Below are 27,906 nucleotides of genomic sequence, written 5' to 3' on the forward strand. Positions count from 1 at the left end.
TGAACTGACTGCAGGTAACAGAAACAAAGAAAACGCTGAGTTTCTCCTTGTACAAAGAATTTAATTTAGAAGAGATTTATCTTAAAGGGTGGAAAAGACGTAACAAGTAGCACAGTCCCATATGTTGCAAGCCCTCTACCCTCAGTCTAAAGCAGGATATTGTTGCACCCAGACTTGTAGTGATTTCAACCAGGATGAACAAGAGGGTTTCACCAATGATTCCCTGACTCCAGCTCTGGCTAAGAAGTGTGGAGCAGCATGCCAGCACACTGATGCAAGGGCAGGAAATTCCCTCTGCAGAAAGATTTTCCTACCCCTTGTCTCAGCTCCTGTTCAAGTGCTCCTGCACTCAACAAAAAGCACACACCACGTTCATTCCTTAGTTCCCAAGCCCAGCGTCCCTTGGCATCCAGACTAGTGGAATCACAGGACTAAAACAGAGACAGAGGACTTGAAAAAGAGGTAGGAAATGAGTACAGGTATCTGTGACAGAACAGGTTGGTGGGAGATATCCAGTTTGTGACTATTAACAGTGCAAAGTGAGGGGTCCCCAGGCACATTGAAGTATTGACACACAGACTGTCAGGCACTGAGGGGTCTGTGCAGAGTGTGACTGTTCCCATCCTCTCCCCTCTGCCAGGATGGGACTGGTCCAGATACTGCAGTCTCAGCCACTGAGACCAGCTGAGTGCTGATGTAAGTTAATTTCTGCAGCAGTCCTGTCTAAAGGCACATGGCCAGTGGGTGCAGTAAAAACAAAAAGGAAAAAAAAAAAAAGAAAAAAAAAGAAAAAAAAAAGAAAAAAGGCTGTTGTATGTCTGGATATGTTCACCAAGTTAGGCAAGGCCCAGCAGCACTGGAAGATAGGGCTGAGCCACTTCAACCTGCAGAGAAGTCAAGAAACACAACTCAGTGGAGGACGTAAAAGGAAGGCTCCATTCAGCAATCCCAGTACAACACGCCTGCACTTATCTATGCAGATCCCACATGTTTTGTCTGTCTTCTGCCTAACCTCAGACATAAGGAGCATCCCCTGGGTACATCAATACCCACATACAGGAATGAAGCAATTGAGTCAAACACTTCAGGGAGAGGATTTTCTCAACCATAAAGAGGAAGACAAAACAGGCCCCAGCTAAAAAGCTTTGCTCCAACATGAATTCCTGGGAGTGGAACCACACAGGGAACTCAGCAATCTTGGCGCAAGGCTGCAAGCCCTGCAGTGGATCTGCAGCCAACAGCTTGGTCTTCTGATCCCTCTCCACTCCCAGCTGACACAAATCCAGATTTTTCCAGAAGTGTACAACAGCACCACTACTGCTTCCTCCTGACTTCAGCAACTGAACGGGACAGGGATTTACCCACTGGCTGCACAGGGGAGCTGCATATCCACTAGATGCTTCAGACAATTAATGCAATGGGCATAGCCAGCTGTGTCAGAAGGCCCTTCCTGGCCCACTCCATACACTCTTATAACCCCGTATATTACAGCCTCAGTAATCAGTTGTGTTGCCAGCTGCTGAGACCCTGTTTAAAGTCCTCAGAGACCCCCGCCTTTTCTTATGTTCTCAGCCTTGCCTTGGGCTTATTGCCTCTGCTACCCACTAGGGTGCTCTGCCCAGCACCCACTTCTGATACATACCTCCCTCCGCAGCATTAAGCCACTGCAGCTGACTATTGTAGCATGCAGATGTGCTTTCTGATAGTACTTGTCCTTCCAGACCCAGGCCTCTAACAAACTGTGAGCTCCCTCCAGCAGCCTTGTTACTGAACTGCAAGCACACTGTGTGCCACAGGTGCTGGGAACCCAACCTTATGTTGATTTTTCCCATTTTTCCTGGTCTCTTTGCAGTCCTGAAACAGAAGCCAGCCACTGCCCTCTGTTTTTCCTGCTCTATTTCTAGGTAGTTGGTGGCCAAGAGATGCTCCAGGTGGAGCACAAATGGAAGAGCCCCTTTGCTCCTCCATTCCCTGGGGAAGCTGCAATTGCTGTGTGCCCTCCTGTGTGCTGTCTCTTCTTACCGTATCACTTGGGATTTACATCATCAGTGCTGAGAGACTGACAGCAGCTCCGTACAGAAGCGTTCAAGGGAGCGGAAGATAACTGCAGTGAGAAGCAGAGACAGCATTAGGGGAGCAGTGATTGGGATGCTGGCCACATCACAGCCCCTTCTATTGTGGGCTTTTCTTTGGGCATCTCAGTGAGCCTCTCCCAGGTTTGCCCCCAGCCCAGCATTTCCAACGAACCCAGTCTTGATCCCAAGACCACCAGATAAAACCTGTGACCCAGGAGCTAGGAAACCGAGCACTACTTGTGGAAGCCTCCTCTCTCCTGCCCCTGGGTAGGGCAGCTCCACGTGCCCTAGAGTGGCTGTGGCTGGCAAGACTTGGCAGAGGATATGCCCCAGCTCACCTGCTGGATTTCCTGCATCGCCAGGCGTATGGAGGAGTGGAGGCGAGGGAAGGCTCTCTTCTTGCCTGAGCTTGGCTTTGTCCTACTCTTGTCCAGGCTCTGTTGGTCTGCGAAATTCTTGGTCCTCCCGGACCACATGTGTCTGAGAGCTGCGGCGGCTCTTGCCTGCAGAGCAGATCTGCTGGTGGAAGGCCCGGAGGGGCTGGTCTGCTCCTCCGGAGGGGCCTCCCTCATGGCTGCTGGCAGATCCAGTGTGAGGCACTCCAGATCTTTGCAATCCAAAATCTCATTACTTTTCTGAGGGAGGGAAGAGTGGATTCAGCAGTGGCTTGCAGACCCTCCACACATCCCAAACAGCACAACAAAGAGGAATACCCAGCTGTGCCCACTGCTGACATTCAGGGGGCAGGGGGGTGTCATCCACCCACCAGGGCCTCTCCCCCACCCCAGGACTCCCCGGTGCCCAGCTAGTAGTGCTTCCCAGTGCACGCAGAAGAGGCCGAGCTGCTTGGCCAGAATGGGACGCCCCCAGTGGGAACACAAAAGAGAGAAGCTGCCGCAGTGACTTTATCTGCTCAGGGCACAGCCCATGCCCCATCCCCTCTTCTGGCTGAGGATCCTCAACACTCACCTGCCCACAGGGAACAGTCAGTTTTTCCATGAAGGGCTGGATGCCCACAGCCTGGTGATACTGAACCAGTTCAGTGAGCGAGGCGTGAGCCTGGTCTTCCCCCAGGATGACATAGCGTGCATTGGGCTGCACCTGGATCATGTAGTGTCTGCAGCGGCCTTCGCCCCTGGGGACATGGACAGAGAGAAATAGTCATGGCAACATCTCTCCAGGACCCAGTCATTGCTTTCTGCACTTGTTGCCTTAAGAGGCCAGATGTGATCAGGAGCCACAGTAACAAATATTAAAAAGATGCAGGAGATGCACCATGCTGGTGTGTCACACGCTGTGCTAGTAGGTGCTGGAGGAGCATCAGTTTCCCCAAAGTCAGTGACAGGAGAACCCCAGCAGCCAGATCCAAATCCCCACAGACTCTATTGCCTCCCATGCCTGTTGTCCACATTAAAACTCTGTCCTACCCCTTGCCTGAGGCTGTGCAAAGACCATGCCCTTGCAGCACTCTGACTGCCTCTCCTCAGGCCGTCTTCTAGACTCCTCTGCTTCAGTCACTGCTCCTTCCAACCTGGTATGCCCACTCAGCCATATAGTACAGCCTAAGCAGGACCTGCATCCTTGGAGCCACAGCACTCCACCCACAAACAGATCTAGTTTTGGGCAAGGAGACAGACTCCACTGTGTCCCAACTGCTACTCCAAACTGTCTGATGCACCCACAATAGGAAAGGCTGAGCATCGTCCTCACTGGACTCCTCTGTGGAGGAGGTTAACTTCTCCAGCCGTGCATGGCTCAGTTTCATAGAATCATAGAAGCCTTTAGGTTGGAAAAGACCTTTAAGATCATCGAGTCCAACTGTTAACCTAGCACTGCCAAGTCCACCACTAAACCACGTCCCTGAGTGCCACATCTACACATCTTTTAAATACCTTCAGGGATAGTGACTCCACTACTTCCTTGGGCAGCCTGTTCTAATGCTTGATAACCCTTTCAGTGAAGAAATTTTTCCTTATATTCAATCTAGACCTCCCCTGGCACAACTTGAGACTATTTCCTCTTGTCTTGTTGCTTGTTACATAGGAGAAAAGACTGACACCATCTCACTACAACCTCCTTTCAGGTAGTTGTAGAGAGCAATAAGGTCTCCCCTGAGCCTTCTCTGGAAGGCTTATTACTTACCTGTATGATAAGGTATAGCCCGGTTGGCTCTGGCTGATCCGAACAAGGAAGCAACCCAAAGGCTCGTCCATCAGCAAGTTTTCAGCTTCCCTGGAAACAGGAAAGTTTTTCAGCAGACAGTGAGCAGCTGCCTCTGTGCAGGGATTCCATCCTGTCTCATGTGCTACAATGGTGGTGCTCCCAGTCCACAGGAAGGCCAGCATCTGCCCCACATGTTCCTAGCTACAGGTTTCCTCACTCAGGCTTGCTGGTGCAAGGAGGCATTAGCAGGCTGAGGCGGCACAACACTCTCAGCCAAAGCCTCTCCAAGCATGGCTGCTCCAAAGCTGCTCCAGCAGTCTGACTAGTGCAATAGCAACAGCTACCTTCCAGCACAGAGCACATTTACAAAGCATGACCGAGATGAGAAGGCTGTGCACATGTGCATTTCCTACACTCCAGGAAGAAGAAGTCAGGAGAGAAGTCAGGAGAGAAGAAGTCAGGATGCTGCTGTGGGGTAGTGGTGCTCAGCACAAGGTAAGCCCAATGGCTTGGAAAAACACCAACTTGGATTACACCACTCTGGCTCTCTAAACTTCCTGCTGGAAGGACGTCTTCCCCCTCTCTGCCCAACAGACAAAGCACTGCTTTGTGCTTGTCATGTGCCTTGCTCCAGAATAAAGGGGACTGCAAATCACCAGTGCAGTTTGGGATTGCTCTGGCTGCTGTTAAATGATGCTGAGTTTACACTGCTGTATGGAGACTTAAATCCAACAACAGGAAGCACCACTTACAAAGTGTCTAATCTTCAGTGTCTTTGGGAAGGATCTGCTATGCCCTTCATTGTGAAGTGCTCATGGCTAGCCTATATTTGAATTCAGACAGTTTTTTCTTCCAGGTGCTAGTTCCTCTCCTGCATTCTTGGATCTGTGGACAAAAGCATTAATGCAGGTGGGGACCTTGATAATTATCTTAAGAAAAAAAATGCAGCTACCAGGGAGCTGTCAGCTAGTGCAATGCCCTTTACTAAGCTAACATGCTCTATAATGTCTCTGAGTAATGTTCACACTGATAAGCTGACAAAATCCAGGATCTTGAGATCTAATAAGACTGAAGGAGACTTGCAGCTTTAACAGAAAAAAAGTTACAAACTGGAGCAAGATGATAAGGCTGTTCAAATGACAGGCACGCTTGACAGCAATGCCCACGCAAAAGTCCCACCAAATAAGGAACGCTGGCAGTTAGCAAGCATGCAGCACCATAGATTAATTTGCACACAGGGGAGACTATAGCCAGAAATTCTGATGTCTACCTGCTAACCCCACTGTCTTGCTCATGTCTGATTACTGGCATAATCAGCATTTCTCCAGTTATCACACTGCTTGGAAAGTAATGCTTGGCTCAGTCAAGAGAATGAAGCGTGAGGCATACCCAGTAGCAAAATTTCAAGCATTTAAATAAAGGTTTTCCCCAAAAATCTTGGGAGTTCACAGGCTCATAAACAACTCCATAATAAAGTAGGGCTTTGTGGCTGTCTCTCCCAGCTTAAAGGGATGTAAATTCCACCTACACTGCACCCTTCTTACATAGGCAGAGGTATTAACAAAAACTCTTCCTTCTCCTGTATCTGGGGGCTTTGGGGGAATCTTGCTATTGGGTACTCACTAAAGGCCCTCTTAATACATTTTAAAATAATAAATGTACACTGAATTCCATATTTTCCTGCTGTAAACTGAGGTCTCCTCCTGACCTAAACTGAGAGATATAAGAACAGTCATGATCAGTCTGACCAAAAGTCCATCTTCATTCCATATCATGTCCTGCAAACAGTCCACAACAGGGTACGTGCATGTGTGTATTTCCTCTCCAAGCCCTTTCCAAGCCTCCCTGCCCTGCACAGGATCTGTATTTAGGAACCCACAGTGGACGTATTTCCTCTGAGTTTCCACAGTCTTTCCTGGACCCATGTATAGTTTCAGCATTTGCATCCTGTGACAGGGAGCTCCAAGCTTCCCCCTAAGGGTTTGAAGCTCACAGCCTAAAAGTGAAAGGTTACACAGGTCACTCCCATTCCTTAAGGAGGCAAATCCTGACAAATCCAGCCTCCTAAGGACACAGCAGCTTCTGCCTGCCTGCCACAGTCCAACCTGCAGCCACTATGTCCAGCATACTCACCTCCGGCTGATCATCCCATGCAGCCAGCTTGGAAAGGCCCCATCATCCTGCATGACCTTCTCAGCCTGCGTCTCTTTGAACCAGCGGAGACTTGCTCCTCTCTTGCATTTCCTCATTTTTGCCTCTTCTCCAGCCTGTTTCTTTGTCCCCAGAACAGGGTGAGGTGCAGAACGGTCCAAGAAGTTATCAAAAGGAGTGGACTGAAAGTGGGGAGAGGGGGAAAGTGGGCATGAAAGCAAGGTCAAAGGCAGGGGACCTCTAAAGGGATCACTTAGGTAATGATCCCATCCTGAGTTCCTTAAGATCAGTCACAAACTATCAAACACTGCTTTCAGTTCCTCAAAGGTCCTGACCACGCTTTTTTAACTAACCACAATAGGAAAGGACTCTCTCACTTCTCCATAACAAGTATGACAACATTCTCCTGGGACCACATGCAGCAGAATGTGTGCATGCACAAGGTGGAAGGAGCAGGGAACCAGCACATCTGGCTAAGGGGCCCCAAGCAGAGCCAATATCGCTACCTCTGTTAGTTTGCTCCGTGGCCGTGGCACTGGTGGCTTATCAGGAGGTTTGGGAGAAGGCCGAGGGTGCCTCTTTCGTGGCATGGGGACTGGAAAGGACATTCTTTCTGCAAGAAGAGGAAAGAAGTAGATGAAAACTAGCATCCAAGGTCCATGAGATCCATCCTCCACATGCCTGAGACAAGGACAGGCTCTGCTGCACGGAGTTTGTGGGAAAGACACAGCTTGGCACCCCTCCCAACACAGCCAGGCAAATGACCTTCACCATGCTGTTTTGGCTCCCCACAGAGAAACCCACTCTTTCAAATGGCAGAAATGTCAGCACCTCCCTGCCCACCATATCGGTGGAACCCCCAGCCCCAGGAGAGCTGAGGACAGGTCATCATCACCTGGAGCTTACAGCACTTCAAGGTGTTCATCACACAAGTGGCCACACACAGGGGCAGTGGGAGTGGGAACAACTTACTCTGAGCCTCTGCTTCCACTGCCAGCTGCTGTCTTCTTTCTCTCTCTGCCTCCTCCTGTAGCCTCTGTGCCTGAGCTCTCTGCTCAGCCACCAGTTTTAGGTAACTCTTCCTGTATCTGAATCCCCTGAAAACTGTTCAAAGAAAAGTGGTGGTTAGAAAAAAATGCTCATTATGCTTTTGTCACTCCCTGGGGGAGGGAAGCACACCGGGTGATACTTTTTCACCCAGTGCAAAGCCCTCAATACTTCAATCATGTTAATGAACAGCAATGCAGACTCTACTTGAGCAGGCAGTCAAAACCACATGAGAACTGTCTTCTACCCTCTAAGGTGCCAGATAACAAATTTAAAAAAATTAAATTACAAATCTAAGCTCTCATCTCTAATGCCAATGCACAGGATAGCTAAAAAACAAAGACTCACAGAAGGGCCTCTGTTAACCATCTATCTCCTCGGTACCCTTCAGAAACTACTCAGTAAAAGCAAAGCTATTCCGTTCAGGAGATGGGGTTTCCTTGGTGTCAGCCCACAGGATAACCTTTCCCATAAGCAGTCATCACAGGGTTCAGCAGCAGCATTACAGACATTGCATTATCCTGCCTACTCTACCAGGTACTACAGCATACGAACTGAAAGCCGCACTCCCTCATTGCCCACTACCCACACATCTTCCCCATGGATGAGAACAAGGCACAGCATGTGACAGTCTGATGTTTGTCATACTGTATGGTGCATAGCTGGAAGCTGCTCAGATGCTTCAGCAACAACCCATACAGAAGAGAAGCATAACAGAGGGACCAGGCAGGATGACAGCCTCCTCCTGGTTGCACAGTCCTCAGGGAGCCTGTGGAGAGGGAAGTACCAAACTGCCCACAGTGCCCGCTCTGGAGAAACAGGCTGCCAGAGCAGATGCTACCTGGAGAGGAAAGAAAAAAAAACACACCAAAAGAAAACTTCATCCCCTTCTGCCTGTCTCTGAAAGTAGGAATGAGATCTGCTTCACTCATCTTTTCCCTCTCCTCAGTTCAACACTGCTCACAAGCCCTCACTCCAGAGGATGGCTACCCAGATCTCAGGATGCAGCCAAATCATAGGCTTGCCCTGCTCAGCTCAGTTCTCCTGCACATATGCTTTCTCTTTCCAGGGCTCACACTGTCTGATGGCTCTCCCCGACTGAAGATGAGCCCTGAGGAGGTGGGCATCTCCAATAAGCACTCTGACTCCGATGCCTTGGCATGGAGATGGCACCTGGCCTGCCTTTCTGTCACCTGCAAAGGTGCAATGGTGGAGCAGGGAATGGAGAAAAGTTTCTCCCTGCCCCGGTGTGAGATCAGAGTTGAGGGACTCTCCTGCCCCAGTGCTCACCTTTCTGTATGACAACTGCTGCTCTTTCCAGTCGTTCCACATACTTTCCCAGCTGTTCCTGGTGCCAATATTTAAAGAAAAGTCGTGACTTCCTGTGAAGGTGGGGAGAGAAAGAAGCAGTGAGAAACACTGTTTATCTAAACTTGCATCCATCATCCTTTGGACAGGCCTTTCCTACAGTCATAAAGTTCTCCCTGAAGGGAACCAAGTAACAGTCTACATGTATAAAGTCTCTGTAGTTCAGGCCCTCCATTCCCAGCAGCAGTGATCCACACGTACCCACATATCCAGCCTGTCAGCTCTGTACTTTGCAGTATCTCCAAGCAGCTGAAAGAGAGGAAGAAAGCAAAATAAATAATTTTCCTCCCAAAGCAAACACCATGCAGCCAGTGGTTTTAGGTACATAAAGGGGGAGAAAGTGCCTCAATGATTCTGCATTACGTTCTCTGCCCCCTGTCACCTGATGACATTCAGTAACTGGCTGCCAATCTGTGGTGCTCTTTGAGGTACAGCTAGGATCACATTTGGGAACACCAGCAAAGGGGTTCCCAGAGGCAGATTTTCTTCAACTCCTTGGGAGGCAATTCTGCAGAGCCTATTTTATTCTCAGAACTGTTTTTCCTCATTTCATTTCCAAGCTCTTTGGAGCACTCAAGTTGCAAGGTCGGCACAGCAAGACTTCTGGGAGAAAGCCTGTTTTCCAATTCCAGTTTCGTTTTGCAGACTTTAGTGATAAAATGTGGGTCACTCGGAAAGATTCCCCAGCACTTGGAACTGAAAGCAGTACTCTAGCTGCACCACACAGACAGCTTCCTCCCTCTGCCTGCAAATCTAGGCTGTGAAATCATAGTGGCACTTTCTGCTAATATCTCGCATAGCAAAGCAGAATGGTTTTCCTTCTATCTCAGCCACCTTCCACTGTGCCACAATCTATATCCACGGTAATTCTTTTCTCAAATGCATCCTATGATTTTTGTGTCTGAAAACACACCATGCTGCCTGTTTACCATCATGTCTCTCATCTGTGAGATTCTGTCTTGACCTCACTTGGGTTTGCAACTCTTAATTCAGAATTGTCAGTAACTTCAAGGAAGCACTGTGAAGGCTGGAGGAGCTACTGCCAGGAAAGAACTGTTCCAGGAGAATATTCAAATCCTTTTCTTAAAAGACGGAAAAACACCCTCAGCTGGCTGCTTTACGTGCTTCATTCTCACTATCAGTCGCAATTGACCATGGCAGGAAGGAGGGACTGGGGAAGTGGAGAAGAGGAGGTGGGGAGTTGCTGCCCTAGATGTAAGGAAGGAAAAAGCTGACAGGGTAAGACTGCAGAGCTGGAGGGACATTTATGTGTGTAAAGAACAGTCAGCTTCTCAAAGTGCTGAGGGTATATTATGCCTGTACACATAAAAAAATTCTTGGACCAGAAACAACATTTCTAGCCTGGGAGACATTCAGTGCTGCCTGCTTATTCAGCATTGTCTTTATCTTCTTCTCCCATAAGACCATCAGGAAAAAGCTTGGAGAGGCACTGGGCAACTGTGCTGAGCCCCTGCCATACTGAGTTCAGTGGATACCCTTGACCATTATTGTGACTCCCTAAATTGAGTACATTAGCCAGTTCTCATTCCACGGGATAGCACAGCTTTATAGCAATTGAATTGAAATATTTCATTCATCATTGTACCAAATGTTTTTTAAACACTGTCTTTGCCTAGGAATTTTTGTTCCCCATTACTACAAAATCCCATCCTCACTTTGTTCCTTTTACTCAGTTTGCTATGCTACCCTGAGAGCAAAAGTCTGAAGAACAAACTGGACTGCACGTAACAAAGGAAGGGTTCCTACCTTTCTTTTGTGGGGGAAACAGCTGGTTTAACTAGAAGAATTCCATATCTGTGAAAAACAAACCAATTCAGCTAGGTAAGAGCCCCATCCTTGATGTGCTGAAGTGATCCATATCACCCTCACAGCAAAACAACAATAAATCACTGTCTTTCCCACTCAGCATCTCACAGCAAACAACCCCATGATCTCAGGCATGTGAACTTTGAAGAGGCAGTTTCACTCTCTGCCCACATCTGGTTACCAGGGTTGCTTCTCTAACAATATCTAACAAGGAACATTCAGAGGTTTTAACAAACCTTTCAGCAAATTCCTCAAATGAAGGTCTCCAGGAGAAACCATCTCTTCGGATACGTATTGTCTCCAGCAGTCCATTGTACCGGAGCTGAAGCAGCACCACAAAGAGAAACAAATAGAAAGAGGTTATTAGGACACTAGTTTGTTCCTTTGCAGCCAGAAATTCCTTCATTCAGCCCTAAACATCTCTAGTTCAAAATGAAAAAGTTTCTTTCTGAAAATGTTTCTTTGGTTAAAGACTGAATTTACCACATCCTGTAACTCTGATGATTAACCACTCTCAGTTAAAAGTTGGAAACCATAAAAACCAATGACTGAAATAACTTCACCTTCCAGCCATGGGTATTGTCTTGCCTCTGCCCTTTAGAGATTAGCTTTTTAATTCCAAATCTGGACACAAAAGTACGTACTCTGAGGCACAGATGAACTTCCCTCTTAATCCTATCCTTTCTTATATACATTAAACAGGCCACAGAGCCTTCTGAACTCTTCTAATAATTTTCAGTATTCTTTAAACTGTCTGGATTTCAGACCTGACAAAATATCCAAAGACAGTCATTTCAGCACATATCAGCTCCTATCAAAGCGATCCCATCTCGGCTCCTATTCAGAGTTGCCCTGGCTGATGGGTGAGAACAGTCTCCTTCAGGAAGCATCATTTTTCATGAAGAAGCACTGTCTGTACCAGTCCCCATGCAGGAAATGCAAAGATGAATCCTAGTGCCTGACAAGCAGGTCTTATTGCATTCATGAAAAAGAAACATGAGAGAACCAAGACTGCAAAACCTGGACCTAGCAGTCTGTGTCAAAAAAACCCCCAAGTACCCATAACAATTACATACATAAAAAGTGTGACTACTCTCTCCTGCAAGGGGAGACTCAGACCAGTCAGCTTCCACCTATCTCCACAGCCTTTTGGTAGAGTTTGCCCTCCCCACTGAGACATGGCAGAAGTACCTGTAAAGGATGTTGCTTTTCCTCACCTGCTGCAGCACCACCTGGCTGTCCACTACACCTGGCTCCTTCTGGCTGTTGGGCTTTATACAGCGCACAAAGTGAGGGTCGGCAGAATACAACCTCTCCATGAGCATCATCAGGGAATGCTGGTGAGGGCAGAGAAAGATCAACAGTCCAGCAAGCCAAAGCACTGCCAGAGCCTGGCGTGCAGCGAGAACTGTTTTCCAACCCCACAGCAACTTCCAAAGCTCTGGTAACAACTGGGTCACTCCCACCACAATCAGCTGTGCTTGGCACCCAGAAAAACCCTTGTCTGCATGCTGGGTGCTTTAACTATGCTTAGCAGCCTGGAAGCTCTCATTAAAATATCACCGCACTCATCTCAAGGGGCACTGCAGGGTAGCAATACTTTACCCGGAACTGAGCTCCAGCAGACTGTTTTCGTGTGCTATTGAACTTGTCTGCTCCTGGTATGACCTGAAACCAGACCCAAACAAAAGATCATCCCTGGAAGAAATGCTTGATTGCCATCCAAAGAGCTCTGCTGGAAGGCAGATGGCAAAAAGGACAGAGAGTGGATTTCAGGGGAGGGAAGACAAATTAAACGTATCAGCAGAAGCAAGCAGAAAACCTGGTAAAAAACAAAGGAGAAATTGTTGCAAGCAGATTGCTGTCTGCTCTTATTTTCAACCAATTTCTGTCTGCTCTCATTTTCAGCCAGTTTCTCAAATAATAGATATCAGGTAACTATGCCACCATTTATCAATTGCCTTGTGGACCTGAAGTGCAATACCTTGGCTTTCACATGAGGCATCAGTGTCCCCGTCCTTGAGATAGTGGCTGGAAGAACAGAGACAATAGTTAATTTTGTACCTTTGCTCACAATCAACCACGTCTAAACATTCAAACCTCACTTCACAAACAAGTCTCCCTACAAATACTGAATCACAGGAAGGGCATTAGGTTTCACCATGTGGAAATACAAGGAAAGAGCTAAGGAGAAGAAAATACAAATATATGAAGCACACAAAGCAAGCAACTCTATTTTCTGTCACTGAGAAGGCAAGGCAATCAGGTTATTGAACAACCCTAAATAACCTTCAAAAGAAATATCATCAATGGGCATCTAACAATGCAGAAAAAAGTACAGATAAATGGGAAGCTCACCTATAGCAGTCAATATGGGAGGTTATATAAAGTCAGACAGCTTAAAATTAATTCAGTGACAAGATGAAAAATTCAGGGAAGTTGAATTTACTGAAGGATCCAATGACAGTCTTGCACACCCTTGATGCAATGCTCTCATGTGAATCACAGAATCACAGAATGGTTGAGGTTGGAAGGGACCTCTGGAGGTCATCTGGGGCAAACCCTTTGTTCAGCAGGGCCACCTAGAGCTGGCTGCCCAGGACTGGACAACCAATCTAAGAACAGGTTATCTCTGCTGTTTATGAACTTTCAAAGAGTTGGGACTATATTAAGTATCTTCAGTAACAGTGTGGAAGTGGTGATAAAGATACTCCTGATCAGAAGAGCTGAAAAACACAGCGGAGAATAGAAATTAAATTCATCAATTACATGGAAATCCCAGAAAGTGGCATGGACTGAACAGGACCAAAAAAAAAATAAAAATTCCTGCACCAGAACCACTGTGTTCAGCCAGACAAATTCCAAGGAAGCATCCACTTGACTTTTCTTTAAAAGCTTACTTTCACAGAAGCCTTGGAGACTGAGGGCTTATCAATAACTGGAAAAAGGGAGTGCAGTGGTGGGAGAGAAATAATGCATGACCTTGGAGTTTTTTAATAAGCTGTACCTGAAAAAAACCCCATGTCTTTGAAAAGGATAATCTCTACACTCATTGCTTGTGGCTTTACAGCACTATTTTCAGTGTGAACAGCTAGAAGCTATGGCCTTGTCCAGCTTCATTTCTAGACAAGAACAGAGCATATAGAAAGGGCGAGTGGAGACAGTTCTGCCCTGGCCCTGGAGAAGACGGTCTATCTGATCCGAGGGAAGACATCTGAGCAGTGGCCAGTTCTCTGGAAGATAATATAGCCTGCCTTGCTTTCCAAGGGGGAACAAACAGCTCTGACAGCTCGGTATATGCCAGCAGACCCACTCCAGGCTGCAGTCTTCCCAGAGTCTCCCTGGGGCTGCCAGCTGTGAAACACATTCAGAGCACACAAGCCTCATCCCCACACTTAACTCTTGCCAAGGTGGGCCTTGATTCACATAGGATGCCCTATCATACCAGAGGGACTTGCCTTTGAACAGCACACTGAGCAAGGGGGTGACGCTGTTGATGAAGAGCCCATGGACGTTGGCTGGCAAGGTGTCTCTGTTCTTCTCTAGAAAGCCCCCAGCAGTATATTGTACCTAGGGGAAAGGGCAGCAAGTCACTAATACCAGCAGTGCTCACAGGCTTGCTGTGAAAGCCACCTCCACAGCTTGCCAGGAGCAACAGTTAAACTGAATGTACAGTGGCTTGCATGGGAATTCTGTACACTGGCTTGCACGTGAATTTTGTAAATGCATATACACCCCATTCAGATACAAATCCTGAAGAACAAAACCCTGCAGATGGCACTGAGGCATTAGAACCACAGGAGTGCAGCATAACACTGAGACATCCACCTTCTCTTGTTCTCCTTTTCCTGATTATGAAGTTTCACTTCCTTTTGGTTTATGCTTCACTCTTTTCCTTGTTCTCCCCCTCTTCCCTTTAAATAGGTTTTCATCCAGTTGTCATGCATCCAATGTTTCTCTTGCTCCCTTTCTTTCTCATCTCCAGCCTGCCACTCTCCTTTCTATGTTAGGTGTTAAGTTTTTGTAATAAAGAATGTCATAAGTAATAACTTAGTCAACAACAGTGAGATTAGATGACTAAATTGCATATTACAATGACCTGAATTGTCATGTCTGCTCCTGCTCCAGAAATTACCTCCAATCAATTCAACATATTTGGGCTAATGCTTTCAAAATTGGTGGCAGTAAGGTTACACGCATAGTCCTAAATCCCAAGCTGCTTAGATACCATTTGAATGTATTGCCTTCACTTTCAAAACAACTGGCTGCTCTCACTGTGTTCCTCAGTGCTTGCAATAAAATAGTGACTGCTATGGTCTGGAGCCCAATAGGTAAAGGTAAAGCCATTACACTGTCCTTTGGTGCTGCACAGTGGATGCAAGGCTTTTATTTTATAAAGGACTATTTTCAGACAAGAGGTCCAATAGAATGATGACAAGTACAGCAGATTCTTCTAATATCCTATGTTTCCCAGAGGTAACCCCACTTTCTTCAGGGGTCCTCTCTTCCTATACCTTCCACAGAAATCCCAGGGAATCCTAGGAGGCAACTCCCTGGGAAAACATTACTTCTGTTATTATCAAAATTGGACCATACATTCCTTTACATCAAAGCCTTATTTGTCAAGCAACACATTTCCCCTCTCCTACATACATTACAACAGCATTCTTCCTGCAAATGATATATACCTTCCCAGCATAGTGGATGATGCTGAAGCACAAAACACGGCCTCGGCCTGGCTGGAAGTGTAAACTCGCCTTGAAGCTGCTGTTTAGTTTATCCACAAACGTCTTATCAGTTGCCTGCAAGAAATCAGATTTCATAACCAAATGATAAGGCTGCAACAGAGACCTTATTAGGGCACACGGAAGCAAACCAAAGCATTGGAAGTGTCCTTGGCTGTGCGACAGTTTTGTACTGTACTCTCTCTGTCTGACTCTCCACAGGCATGCCAATATCATTAGACTGTCCCTGATCTGGCTGTCCTGTCTCATCAGTCACACACGGGGACACCTCTGTTCATCCTGGTCTTTAAAGTCATGCTCCAATGTAAGAACTCTCTCTCCAGCCCAGATATTTATTGCTACATTCCCACACACTATTTTCTCTGCCCCCTATCTCATGCATACCTGAGGGAATGCACTCTGCTCATCCAGAAGAGACAGAAGCCCAACTGGCTTGGCCAGAAGCAGATTCTGCAGGAAAAGGAGACACATTACACTTATCTAAAGCAATACAGGGCATCCACTTGCACCTATACCACCCTTTGAAGAGGTTCTTCCCACGTGCATCTTCTCCCCATGATAGAAAGAGCAAGACTCCTCTTTTGGCTCGATGGAGCAATTCTCTTCTGTCAGTCCTCTCACTCACCAGAATAGGTTCATTATTGTTGAATGTGATAGTCTCCCAAGGCAGCTCTTCTTCCTTATAGGCAGCCTGTTCCAGCTGGAAAATGTGCTGAAACAGAAAAAAGAGGTTGATGCACCCAGCAGACTTGGCTAGACAACCCTGAACATCTTCCTTCCCACCCTGAACAGAAGACACCCATGGCATGAGGAGCCCAAGATGCAACTGCTGTTCTGCATCCTCACCCATAAGCCTGTCACTCCCTGATGCTGGTGCATAAAGCAGGAACATTTCTCAGAGTGTAAGTGTCCCTGCTCTGCCAACTTGGGTCACTGCTTCACCCTTCTACTTCTTTCTTCCCTGCACCAGTGGCTCCCCTGTCACAACAGAGAAGGTTGTTGCTTTCTAACCTGCTTCATTAATCACCATTTTTGTCCTTCCAGGCAATAGACCTATTTTTCCTCAAGCTCTCCTTCATATGCCAGGTAGATCAGTGCTCGGCTTTCTCTGCCGCGCAAGGTGGGATCACCCACAGCAGACTTACATGGTTGAAGAAGTGCTGCAGCTGCTCATTGGCCAAGTTTATGCAAAGCTGCTCAAAACGATTCACTGCAAAGTTTTCAAACCCAAAAATATCCAAGATACCTAAAAGAGGGAAGATGAGCACAACATGGAGCCTGCAGACCATCCCTGCAGATAGCTGTGTACCCCAACACACAACTGTATCTCCCATCATCCAGCTCTTGTGGCACAGGGAAACGCCAGTCACCAGTGGCACCTCTCCCATAAGTGCCCTTGGAGAACTGGTTAGGAGAAGCCCCACTCTGACCCCCAGTTCCTCTGCAAACCCAGAGTGCCCCAGAGTTGCTTCAGACCAACCAGCTGCTGACAGTTGGCCAAGGCCCTACAGACTTCATGCTGCTAACTAGTATCTCCAACGTGATCACATCTTTGATAATGGATCCCTGGATGCAATCTCTGAAAAACCTCATATTGTGCCTTTCCTTCATTGTGGCTGAGGGATGCACATATGAGGACAGGACAGGAACAAGGCAGGGAGAACTCACCTATCTCCCTCAGTTCCACCTCAGGATCCACATTCTCAGCCAGAAGCTCATTGATCTTCCAAACGATCCAGCCAAATACTCGGCCATATGCCACCTTTGCAATGGAGTCCCGAGCATCTATACAAAGAGAACAACAGCAGCTCACTGAAGGGCTCCAAGGAGAGTAGGGAACTGTCATGGTTTAACCCCAGGCAGCAACTAAGGACCACGCAGCTGCTTACTCACTTCTCCCCCACCCAGTGGTATGGGGAGAGAATCGGGAAAAGAAGTAAAACTTGCAGGTTGAGACAAGAACAGTTTAATAGAACAGAAAAGAGAAACTAATAATGATAATGATAACACTAATAAAATGACAATAGTAATAATAAAAGGATTGGAATATACAAGTGATGCACAGTGCAATTGCTCACCACCTGCCAATCGAGGCCCAGTTAGTCCCTGAGCAGCGATCCCCCCACCCTCGCTCCCCCCAGTTTACATACTAGACATGATGGCTCATGGTATGGAATACCCCTTTGGCCAGTTTGGGTCAGCTGTCCTAGCTGTGTCCCCTCCCAATTTCTTGTGCCCCTCCAGCCTTCTTGCTGGCTGGGCATGAGAAACTGAAAAATCCTTCACTTAGCACAAACACTACTTAGCAACAACTGAAAACATCAGTGTGTTACCAACATTCTTCTCACACTGAACTCAAAAACATAGCACTATACCAGCTACTAGGAAGACAATTAACTCTATCCCAGCTGAAACCAGGACAGGAACACAGCACACCAGCTGGCTCAACACATTCACCTCTAGCAACAATGTCTAGGGGTTTATGAAGCTATTTTAAAGATCAGATAAACATTAGATATCTGTCTGATCATCCCTGTCCTCTGCATGCTCACACAGAGCTCTTTCATTCCAAAATCTTCACGATCTTTCTACAAGATCAGATATGGCATACTAGGGCACTTGTGAGACCATCTAAAATGGAAAATTTAATTTCAAAAAAAGTCCAGCCACTTTTTAGAATATCCAGAGATGTGCTTTCCCCTCACAGGTCTATGGAGTATGGATCCCCTCACTGCTAAACCAAGCAAGAGGCTCCAAGTTGTACCTGGAAAAATGAATAGTTCTGTTCCTCCTAACCTACAGCTGCAAAGTGTTTAAACACTGTGGGCAAGAGGAGGATGCAATTGATGGAAAACTTGTTGACATCTAAGAAGAAGGAGACCAAATCAACATGACCTACTGCATGATGGGAGACATATATTTTATTGTCCAGAGAGAAGCAAGAGAAGACATTTGGGAAAGAGAACTAGCTAATTCCCCATTTTCAGTTTTTATTCCATTTATTTTAAGCAATAATTTAGAAATCCAGGGATTTCATGCTTTCTTAATTTATTTTTTAAATCTCTTAACTGAAGCTTTTTGTGCAGATTATCTTGGATTATTTTCTTTTCTTATCGAAAGTGAAAATAACACCTTGTTCTTGCTACTTTAACATACTCCCCTTTCACCTCACTCCTTCCTTGATATCGTGCTATCTCATTGATTGTCTGTTATTTCTCTATCTACTACCTAGAGCTCTGCACACTACCAGCACTCTGCAACAGGAGCTTTCCACTCTTTTGTACAAATACATACAGTTTCCTCCTAGGCTGGACTGAGGAAGAAAGCAAAGCTAATTCCTTGGTTTCTCATTTAATCTCTGCAGTCTCTTGGAGATCAAACAAAAGCAGCATTCATGGTCCTACATGTCAGTAAAAGGCTAAACATAAACACTGATATACTTGCAAGAGGAATGAAGGGGCACAGACATCTTTGTTCCCAACAAGTTGCACATGTGTAGGGATACCCTTCCATCAAATATGGTCAGTTTTTCTAGCCAGCACATCTGCAATTCATTATGTTTCTTACCTTCTGCCTGCTGCTGGGTGTGAAAACGCTGAATCTGTTCGCCTCGGGTCACCGACATTGTACAAATAAGGCAATTTAACAGTTCATCTTCTTGGACTCCAAACTGACTCTGGGAGAGAGAAAATAGATGAGGACAGTCAAGAGTAAACCGTTACTCAACTTGTGGGGATTTTATCTCCTTGTGTCTGTGCGACAACCAGTGTAACGGGGTCACGATTCAGATTAAGGGCCTTTGAGCTCTGCTGTAAGATAAGTACTACTGTTAACATTTCATAGCACTGGAGTCGGATCTGGGCTCTGAGTTCTGCACTATCCCTGCAGTGACCAAGCTCACTCTTGCACTTTCTCTGAAATACTTTGTGCTGCCACCTTTCACCTTCTTTGGGAACCATGCCAGTTCCTGCTGAGTCATTTAATGACTTATTGAACAGCACCACACGGAGGTGACTGTGCAGGTGCTGAGATGTCTGAACTTCAGCAGACATCAGTCACACGAACCCACAAGAGACAGGAAACAAAGGGAACTCAGACACAACTGAACCCCCAAGTGCCTGCTTTAACAGTAATTCCCCTCCCGTGGGCAAAAACCAAGGAGCAGACTGTAAGAAGCAAGACGAAAAGAAATTGGCTGCTGAGCAGATGCAGGTGGTTGTTTCAGGTGTGGTGTAGGAGGGAAACAGGCAAAGAGATGGGAGTGAAACCAAAAACTAAGGCTGCTGGCATTTCAAATAAAAAGACATAGAAAGGGCAGAAATACGTTACATTTTTCTGTTCTGTGTTGTTAACAAAGCAGGATAATGCCTCCATCCCATATAATAAAAAAGGGATAGTCCTGGGGAATATATATTTCTTAACCTGTGATAATTTCATGTGAAATAGAAAGTTTAATTCTGGATAAGCAACAAAAATTTATAGCAGTTAAGGTGGTATGCTTGGACAAGATCTGTCGAAAACACAGAACTAGTGTTCAGATACTGCACACCTGAATTTCTCCAAGGTATTATCACACTTAGTAACACATAACATTTAATTTTAAAAAGCTTGTATTGTATGAAGTCAACAAGGCACATGTGATATTGTCATATGCAAGACACTGGTTCTAGACACACAAGAAACAGAAGCTGGGAAATGTGTCTTTGGGAATGAATAGCAGCGAACACAGATGCAGTCATGGGGTCATACTGTGCTTTTCTGGAAAACCCTCTGTGTTCATCAGGAGCCTTCACACTCTGAGGCAGAATCGTCCTCTGCCACCTCTGGCAGGAGCAGCTCCTGCAGACACACTGCCCGTGGGAACCAGCATCATATCCATAAGGTTTCTGTCAGGTCTTCTTGTGACTCACCGCTGCAGCCTTCAGCCATCCCTGGGAGACTTCACTCACTTTTACAGACCCATCGCTCTCCTCAGGCTCAAAGGTCACATTGCCCAGAGACAACACACCAGCCAAGATAGTCTGCATGTCCACTTGCTCCTAAAACACAAAAGAAAGGTGACTGAAAACTTATCAGCATGTAACATATACAACACGGAGGCCCCAGAAGTTGGAGAGGTGAGGGAAAGGCACAGGCAACCTGTGGGAAAAGGCTCTACACAAAGCCTGACAGACTCAGGTGGTTTGGAAGCAACACGGAAAATCCAGAGGAGAGAAATAGGACTGAGCCTCAAAAGAGCAGCCAGAAAGAAACCCTAAGCCTGCAGTAAGCACAGGTGGAAATTAAATGACCTCAGAACTGACCTGTTCTTGAAAGCCCACCATGTCAAGGGCATTGCACACCTCTTGGTATTTGTGCTTCCAGCACTGAGCTGCATCCGATGTACCAAATCGTCCACTTATGTACCTGAGAAAGTGTATATCCCATACAAAACCGTCACACAACCAGCACAGCAAGTCAGTCCTACCCCAAAGGAACAAAGCAGATTGACAGCAGTGGAGACACGAAAGTGAAACTTTTCCAAGGTAATGCAGCAAAGAAGAGACTCCAGACCTCCCAGCTTCCATGATGACCCATAAGATCTCTTCACATAGCTCCATTCAGATCCAACTCCAGCTTCCATTCATTTGTTTACCTGTACCAGGCTCCACAGAGAGCCACAGGGCAAGAGGCATAGGCTCCATTATGCTGCTTTCACCTCCACCCCCCATCATGAAGACTAAACTAGGCATGGATGGTCTGCCTTTGAAGTACCTGTAGAGTGAAGGATCCAATAGCCCATACATCTCCTTTTCCTCTGAAGAAAGCCCAGCAAACATGTAGTAGAAGATATGGAAATTCCTCTCCCCGATATCTTGTTGCACTACCCGTGACTTCTCTAACAGGTACTCACTCAGCTTTGCACCTTGCACTGCACACAAGAAGGTGACAGGGTAAACGTTGCACTGGGGGACATGAAGCTGATTGAGCTGTCCCACGTCTCTTATTTAGCGATAGGAGCATGGAATTGTCTAAAATAACTTTCTTGTGTGCAACACCTTCTAGGCTGCCCAGCACCCTGGAAATGGGCTTCTCAATGCTTCCCATCATCTTACAGATGTCTGCTCACCTCCTTTAGCAGCAACCAAGGCTTCTGGAACTACAGAGCATTAGTGATACCTCCTCTGCACTGTCACCCCCATCTCCTTCCTGTTCTCCCACACTGTCCAAACCCAGGTCTTATCCAACAGCTGTGGTTGCTCTAAGATTTTACGGAATTGCACACCCTTCCCACAGGGAGTCGGGTGTCAAAACTTCACCCTCCACAAGTTCTGGCTACTCAGTCCACTCCCTCCAGTTCCTAACCATGCCCCAAACTAGTATTTGCCCTTGACTTTACCTGCACTATTCTGGAAACGCAGCTGTATGTATTTTCCAAAGCGGCTGCTGTTGTCATTTATCGCAGTCTGGGCATTGCCAAAAGCTTCAAGCAATGGATTTACCTAAAAGAAGTGAGCAAGCAGAAGAAGCATTCTTCAAATTAAGTGATCCAATCTAACTTATTTGGAAAAGTTTAACTTCAGCATTTACTCTTCAGCATTCAGCTGGAATAGGAAGCACTCCATGAGTACCCAAGAGCACCTATTTTATCACACCCTGGATAAAGGAACTGAAAGAGGCAAATATAACAAAGACTAAGTAGCATAAGATTACTGAAAATAAGCACAATCAAACTGATTAAACTGATTAGATCTCAGTAAGATCACTGACTCATTTGTTAAAAGATAAGGTTGGTATAACAGATTTCCACAAAGTATCTGACATGGTATCACTAGATAATTTTGACTGCTATACTACAGCAATAAACAAGGTAAACATGGCACTCAGTAAATGTAAGCATGGTAACTTAGGTACTGAAATTTGTAGACAGTGTAAGGCTCAGGACAGCAAATTATAAAGAAACTAACAGAACAATCAGACCAGCTTGGTCAACTGACACAAACAAGGTGAAATGACAGTTTTTCTATATTTGAGCAAATAACGCCTGCCAACTGGGAGAACAATGCCTTAGGGTACATGCTGGGCAGCCTGCTGAACACAGCTTTACAGCATGACACTGTAATCCCCAAAGGGCTAACTTAGTCCTTGAACATATCTACAGGAACCAAATAAGATTCCTATTATTTCTTCACCATCACCTCTAGGCTTTCCAAGGGCAGCTCACCTGGATTGAAGTGAACTTTGTTTCTACTCGAGGAATTGCAGGCTGGCTTCAGGCACTATGCTGAGCAAACACAGCTATCCTGCTTCCTGAACCTGCTCAGGTCAGAAGCAGCTTGGCAGTGTGGCCCAAGCCAGCTCTAAGCGGAGCCAGCAGGTGTATCAATGCCACTTTCCCACAACAGAGCACAAACATTCACCTCGGATCCACCGTGGACGATACCACACTGAAATAATATGCCATTACAGACCCGAAAGCATGGCACAGTGTATTGGGTTTGTGTGGCAAGGTTTTGGGAGCTGGGGGGCTGCAGGGGTGGCTTCTGTAAGAAGATGCAAGATGCATCCCCCACATCCAACAGAGCCCGTTCCATCTGGCTCCAAGATGGACCTGCCACTGGCCAGAGTTGAGCCCATCAGCAATGGTGGTAGTGCCTTTGTCTTAACATATTTAAGAAGGGGGAAAAACTGCTGCGCAACAGCAGCCAGAAGAGAGGAGTGAGACCATGTAAGAGAAACAACCCTGCAGACACCAAAGTCAGTGAAGAAGGAGGGGGAGGAGATGCTCCAGGCGCCGGAGCAGAGATTCCCCTGCAGCCTGTGTGGAAGACCGTGGTGAGACATGCTGTCCCCCTGCAGCCTATGGAGGTCCACGGTGGAGCAGATCTCCACCTGCAGCCCAGGGAGGACCCCACACTGGAGCAGGTTTTCTGGCAGGACTTGTGACCCTGTGGGGGACCCACGCTGGAGCAGTTTGTGAAGCACTGCAGCCTATGAGAAGGACTCACATTGGAGAAGTTCATGGAGGACTGTTGCCCGTGGGAGGGACCCCACACTGGAAACAGGGAAGAGCGTGAGGAGGAAGGAAAGACAGAGACAGCGTGTGATGAACTGACTGCAACCCCATTCCCTATCCCCCTGTGCCGCTTGCAGGGAAGAGGCAGAGAAATCGGGAGTGAAGTTGAGCCTGGGAAGAAGGGAGGGGTTGGGAGTAGGTGTTTTAAGATTTGGTCTTATTTCTCATTATCCTGCTCTGATGTTAATTGTCAATAAATTAAATTAATTTTCCCCAAGTCAAGTCTGTTTTGCCTGTGACAGTAATAGCTGGGTAATGTCCCTGTCCTTATCTCAATCCATGACCCTTTTGTCATATTTTTCTCCGGCTGCCCAGTTGAGGAGGGGGAGTGGCTTGGTGGGCACCCAGTGTACAGCCAAAGTTAACCCACCACACACAGAAAGATCTCTCTGGCTCTACAGTAAACCCAAAACCACAGACTTTAAAACGAAGTAGTCCAAGAAGTCACTCTGCTTAATCTACCACATGGAAGGCTAAAGTGTGCTTTGCTCAAAAAACCTCACAACACCTTGGGGAGCAATTCAAGTGGAAATACTTCAGACCAAAGAGACAAATACGTTTCAAAATCAGCTAGCAAAAGTATATGAAAACAGCAAAGATGAAGTTAGCCAGTTAGCAGGGATGTGCCTGACAGTAAGTGTAAGTATAAATACCCAAGGAAAGGTGACTGAAGGCTGTGTGGATTCTCCATCCTTGTGTACCATTAAAACAAGACTTCATTTTTCTAATAAAAGTCCTTGTCCTACCTCAAGCAGGAAATTATTCTGAAAATGCACCTAACCCCTTGTCACAGAGAACATGATGAACGATAGCAATAGTTTTCTATCATTTAAAATACCAGTACATTCCCAGCAAACAGAGTTACTGACCTACAAACTATTCTAGTTTGTGGTCAGCTACTTCACCATCCTCACGCACCATTTTCTTATGTGTCTTATGTTTTGCTTCCTGACTTCAAGTGGTGATTCATCAGCAGGCTTCCCGAGGCTAATGCAAGTTGTCTTGCAGCAGTGTTGCTTCTGCATCTTCAAGTACCATCCTGTAATGACCTACCTGAAGGATCTGCCGCTCCAGCTGTGAGTTGCCTTTGCATAGGTTCATTATGTGCTGCAACAATAGCTTCGTACTCTCTGTTTTCCCTGCACCGCTCTCTCCACTGCCAAGAAAAATCAAACGAAATTCCAGCAGCCGTAAAGTATAGCTGTTCTGCCCCTTACGCCTCAGTGCCCCATCACTTGAGTGTGCTCTCCTGTCCAAGAGCTTCACAACTTTTTCAGCTAAACTGCATGTATGAGTATAAACTCACACCACAGCTTTACACAGCAAGTCCTGCAAGGTCCTGATCCCTCCCTAGTGGATTTTTTTCCCCATCTGCAAAGGAGTACAGGTATACCCTATGCCATCACTTCTGGATGGGATGCACTGGACAGACCATTTGGTCTACTGCTTAAGAAAAAAATATATCTAACTTCTGGTAAACAACCTCCTTCAAAAGTGATCTGATACATCGGCTCCCCCACATATGCTGGAGTCGACACCTTCCTCCTCCTTCAAAGAGATTTGCCCTGTCTATCTCATATCCACAACTGAGTACTGATCTTGAGATACTGTTGCAATCTCAAATCTCAGGCACTTCACACATTCACATGCATCAGCCAGTTGAGAACGCGGGCATGCCACCGCAGAGCCATCCACACACCCACAGTGGCAGCGGTGCACGTCACTCTGCCGTCACTCTGCCATCATACGTGCCCAAGCACCTCTGCCCCCAAGTCAAACAAGCAGCACTTGGCAAGGGCAGTTTCCCCTGTCCTGGGAGGGGGAATGTACAATCAGTGAGATGTGTCCTTGATTGACAACATCATACCAGCACAGAACTTCAGCGTATGCATAGAAAAAAAATAATGCAGGAAATGCTGAAGATATACCTGAGGGCAGGTCTCCCTTTCCACACCCGACCTTTGAACATCTGGTGTGGCTTTACTGCTTTTAGCTCCCAGTGGCTCTGCACTTGGAATCAAGTATGTGTCATAGGTGGCTAAATACCTCAAATACTACAACAGATACCTGATCTCAAGCACAGATCAGGCCATCGCCACCCGAATATGCACCAAGACAGACCATTTTGCCAGTTGAGAACATGCCATCCAGACAGCACCCCTGCTCAGTATGCAAGATGTTTTCTTTGTTTTCAGTGACATGCTTCCTCCACAAAAGCACTATCAGCCAGCACTCCCATGGTTCAAGCTTGTCCTTGTACCCTCCAACAAGCACAAAAGCTTCAGCAGGTCCTGCAAATACTATCCAGCTGCAGATGTGTAACTGCCCCAGGCTGTGAAGAAGAGCAAAGTCATCTCTAGGAGACCAAAGTGCTGTACCACTGGCAACATACACACCAGTTAATAGGGTTGCAAGATGCACAGGAGCAGCTCAGACTCTCATCTCTGAGACCACAAACTGCTGGCAGAAAACAATCAGGCCACTGACTTCTTGGCAAACACTCACAGGTTACTTTTTTTTGTCTTCCATCTCCCAAGACACATACGATGACTGTTCTCCACCTCTAAGAGCCCTACCAGCAGCATGTCTTCCACCTGCTGACTCCACAGTCACCACTTCATGAGAGCACTTCAAGTAAAGCACAGGCACTGGTGGCTTGCAGACTAGGGAAATGAGTGGGGCTCAAGTGACCCTCAAGGTCAGCTCCCAGTCCCACCACAACACTGAGCAGTGATTCAGCAAGTCTGTAGACTGAAAATACTGACAAAATGATCAGAAGCCCAATATAAAGGAGGGGATATTAAATCAAACAAGCTGGCAATTAACATTTTAACTGCAGTGACATTTAAACAGTTCTTTACAATACCCAGAACAGGCAGTCAGTGATTTGAGGCTTTCTCTGCTAGTTGATGTCGTTTGAGGCTTTTCCTGTTAGCTGATGCTATCTGTTGCCCTGCACAGTTTCAGCAGAACAGTAGTGACAATGTGGAGTGAAGCGCTCGTGACACTGGTACGCACTTTGTTACAAGAGTCCATTTTTTTCGCTTCTAGTGCACGGAACTGCCCACAACAGTAAGATTTTCCCTGACTGGATTCCCAAAGGTCTTAGGGGAAAAAAAAAGCTTCTACTTTTTTTTTCTCCCGCTCTTTGGTTATATATGGAAAGCTCCGCTTCGGGAAAACAGGCTCCCTTCATTACCTATAACCTTTATTACAGCAGTTACGGTGGGAGTTGTTCTGGCAAAGAGCAGCACCCTGTGGCTTTCCCCAGAGGTGGTTGAATCTTTCCAACGCCACATCCCTCCAGAAGCAAACCCGAAACATTGAGCTGCGTTACCAGCATGGGCAGCCGATCTGCTCCACAAAAGCTAGCTTTGTTTGCCGGGCGCCTCTGTCCGCGACCTGCCCGCTCTCCTGTCTGGAAAGCGGGCAGCTCAGGAAGAGCGATGCGCTGCCAGCTGTATTGTGTCTGGCTGAGTTAGAGTTATTTCTCCCCACAGCAGCCCTCGTAGTGCTGGTAGCCAGAAAGGTGCTGATAACACTCCAGTGTTTTGGCTACTGCCGAGCAGTGCTGGCACAGCCTCAAGGCTGTCTCTCCAACATTTTTGCCCCCCTCAACGGGCAGGCTGGGGCTGGGCAAAATCTGGGGAGGGGACAGAACCAGGACACAAGCGCAGCTGGGTTTTGACTCACCCACAGCGCTGGAGACGAGCTTCACCTTGAAACATCAGCGGGGATTGCCCGGCGGGGCTCCGCTGGCCACCCTCCGGCCCCCCACCTCTGCCCGGCTCCGGCGAGACCCCGGCCCGGCCGCCCCCCCGGACCTCACCTGATGACAATGCTCTGGTTCTGGGGCCTGTTGCCCCGACGGCCCAGCATGCCGTAGTAGGCCCGGCTGGCCACGGCAAAGATGTGGGGCGGCAGCATGCCCGTCTCCTGGCGCCGGTACCGCTCGGAGACCTGGGGGGAAGCGGTGGCGGAGAGGCGGTGAAGGGGATGGAATGGCGGGGGGGGTGGGTTGCTGCGGGTCCCGGCCGGCCGCGGGGACTCACCTCTCTCCCGCACAGCGGCAGGGGCTGGAAGGGGTTCATGGCGATGAGGATGTCCCCGACGTCGGTCTGGCGGAGAGGGGAGAGCCCGTCAAGCCGAGCCCCCGCCGCCGCCCCCCGCCTCGGGTCCCGTCCCCCCGTACCCCCCCCGGCACTCACGTAGACCTGCTGCCTCAGGAACCGCTCCCGCAGCCCCCCCAGCAGCGCCTCCTCGTCCAGCTCCGCCAGCTCCGCCAGGTTCCCGGCCGCCCCGCAGGGCGGGCGACGCTCCCCCCGCGACACCATGCCGGACGGCTCCCCGCGAAACCGCCGACGGACGGACGGACGGACGGACGGACGAACGAACGACGGCCCGCCCCAGCCCTGCCCTCTCCTGCCTTGCCCGGCCCCTCTCCGGCTCCCGCTCCCGCTCCCGCTCCGCCCCG

General features: G+C 47.5%; 1 protein-coding gene across 1 annotated transcript; it reads right to left on the minus strand.

Annotated features, from left to right (window-relative positions):
* LOC142026894 (myosin-IIIb-like) lies at nucleotides 1–27,789 on the minus strand. Its single transcript, XM_075020348.1, has 30 exons — nucleotides 27,641–27,789; nucleotides 27,485–27,550; nucleotides 27,262–27,392; nucleotides 24,486–24,588; nucleotides 21,756–21,858; nucleotides 21,131–21,287; nucleotides 20,680–20,782; nucleotides 20,287–20,415; nucleotides 18,944–19,052; nucleotides 17,045–17,161; nucleotides 16,522–16,622; nucleotides 16,002–16,088; nucleotides 15,761–15,826; nucleotides 15,320–15,433; nucleotides 14,090–14,201; nucleotides 12,616–12,662; nucleotides 12,237–12,299; nucleotides 11,849–11,968; nucleotides 10,868–10,953; nucleotides 10,572–10,619; nucleotides 9,006–9,053; nucleotides 8,727–8,818; nucleotides 7,362–7,493; nucleotides 6,896–7,002; nucleotides 6,372–6,571; nucleotides 4,218–4,307; nucleotides 3,045–3,210; nucleotides 2,414–2,710; nucleotides 2,023–2,104; nucleotides 1–884 (listed from the first exon to the last, which is right to left on the minus strand). The coding sequence occupies exons 1-29, from the start codon at nucleotides 27,764–27,766 to the stop codon at nucleotides 2,027–2,029; spliced, it is 3,198 nt and encodes a 1,065-aa protein (XP_074876449.1). The 5' UTR covers nucleotides 27,767–27,789; the 3' UTR covers nucleotides 1–884; nucleotides 2,023–2,026.
* Nucleotides 27,790–27,906: the final 117 nt, after the last annotated feature.

This window comes from Buteo buteo, chromosome Z, assembly GCF_964188355.1.
Source record: "Buteo buteo chromosome Z, bButBut1.hap1.1, whole genome shotgun sequence".
NCBI lineage: Eukaryota > Metazoa > Chordata > Aves > Accipitriformes > Accipitridae > Buteo > Buteo buteo.

What these genes read in the sequence shown, in the direction of transcription:
- LOC142026894 (XM_075020348.1), bottom strand. Translation starts at nt 27,766, where the DNA reads ATGGTGTCGCGGGGGGAGCGTCGCCCGCCCTGCGGGGCGGCCGGGAAC. An exon ending in CACCCAGCAGCAGGCAGAAG is followed by an intron (nt 17,162 to 18,943) that starts GTAAGAAACATA and finishes CTCTTTGTATAG; the next exon opens with ATGCTCGGGACTCCATTGCA. An exon ending in CATGGGATGATCAGCCGGAG is followed by an intron (nt 4,308 to 6,371) that starts GTGAGTATGCTG and finishes TCCTGTTTCCAG; the next exon opens with GGAAGCTGAAAACTTGCTGA.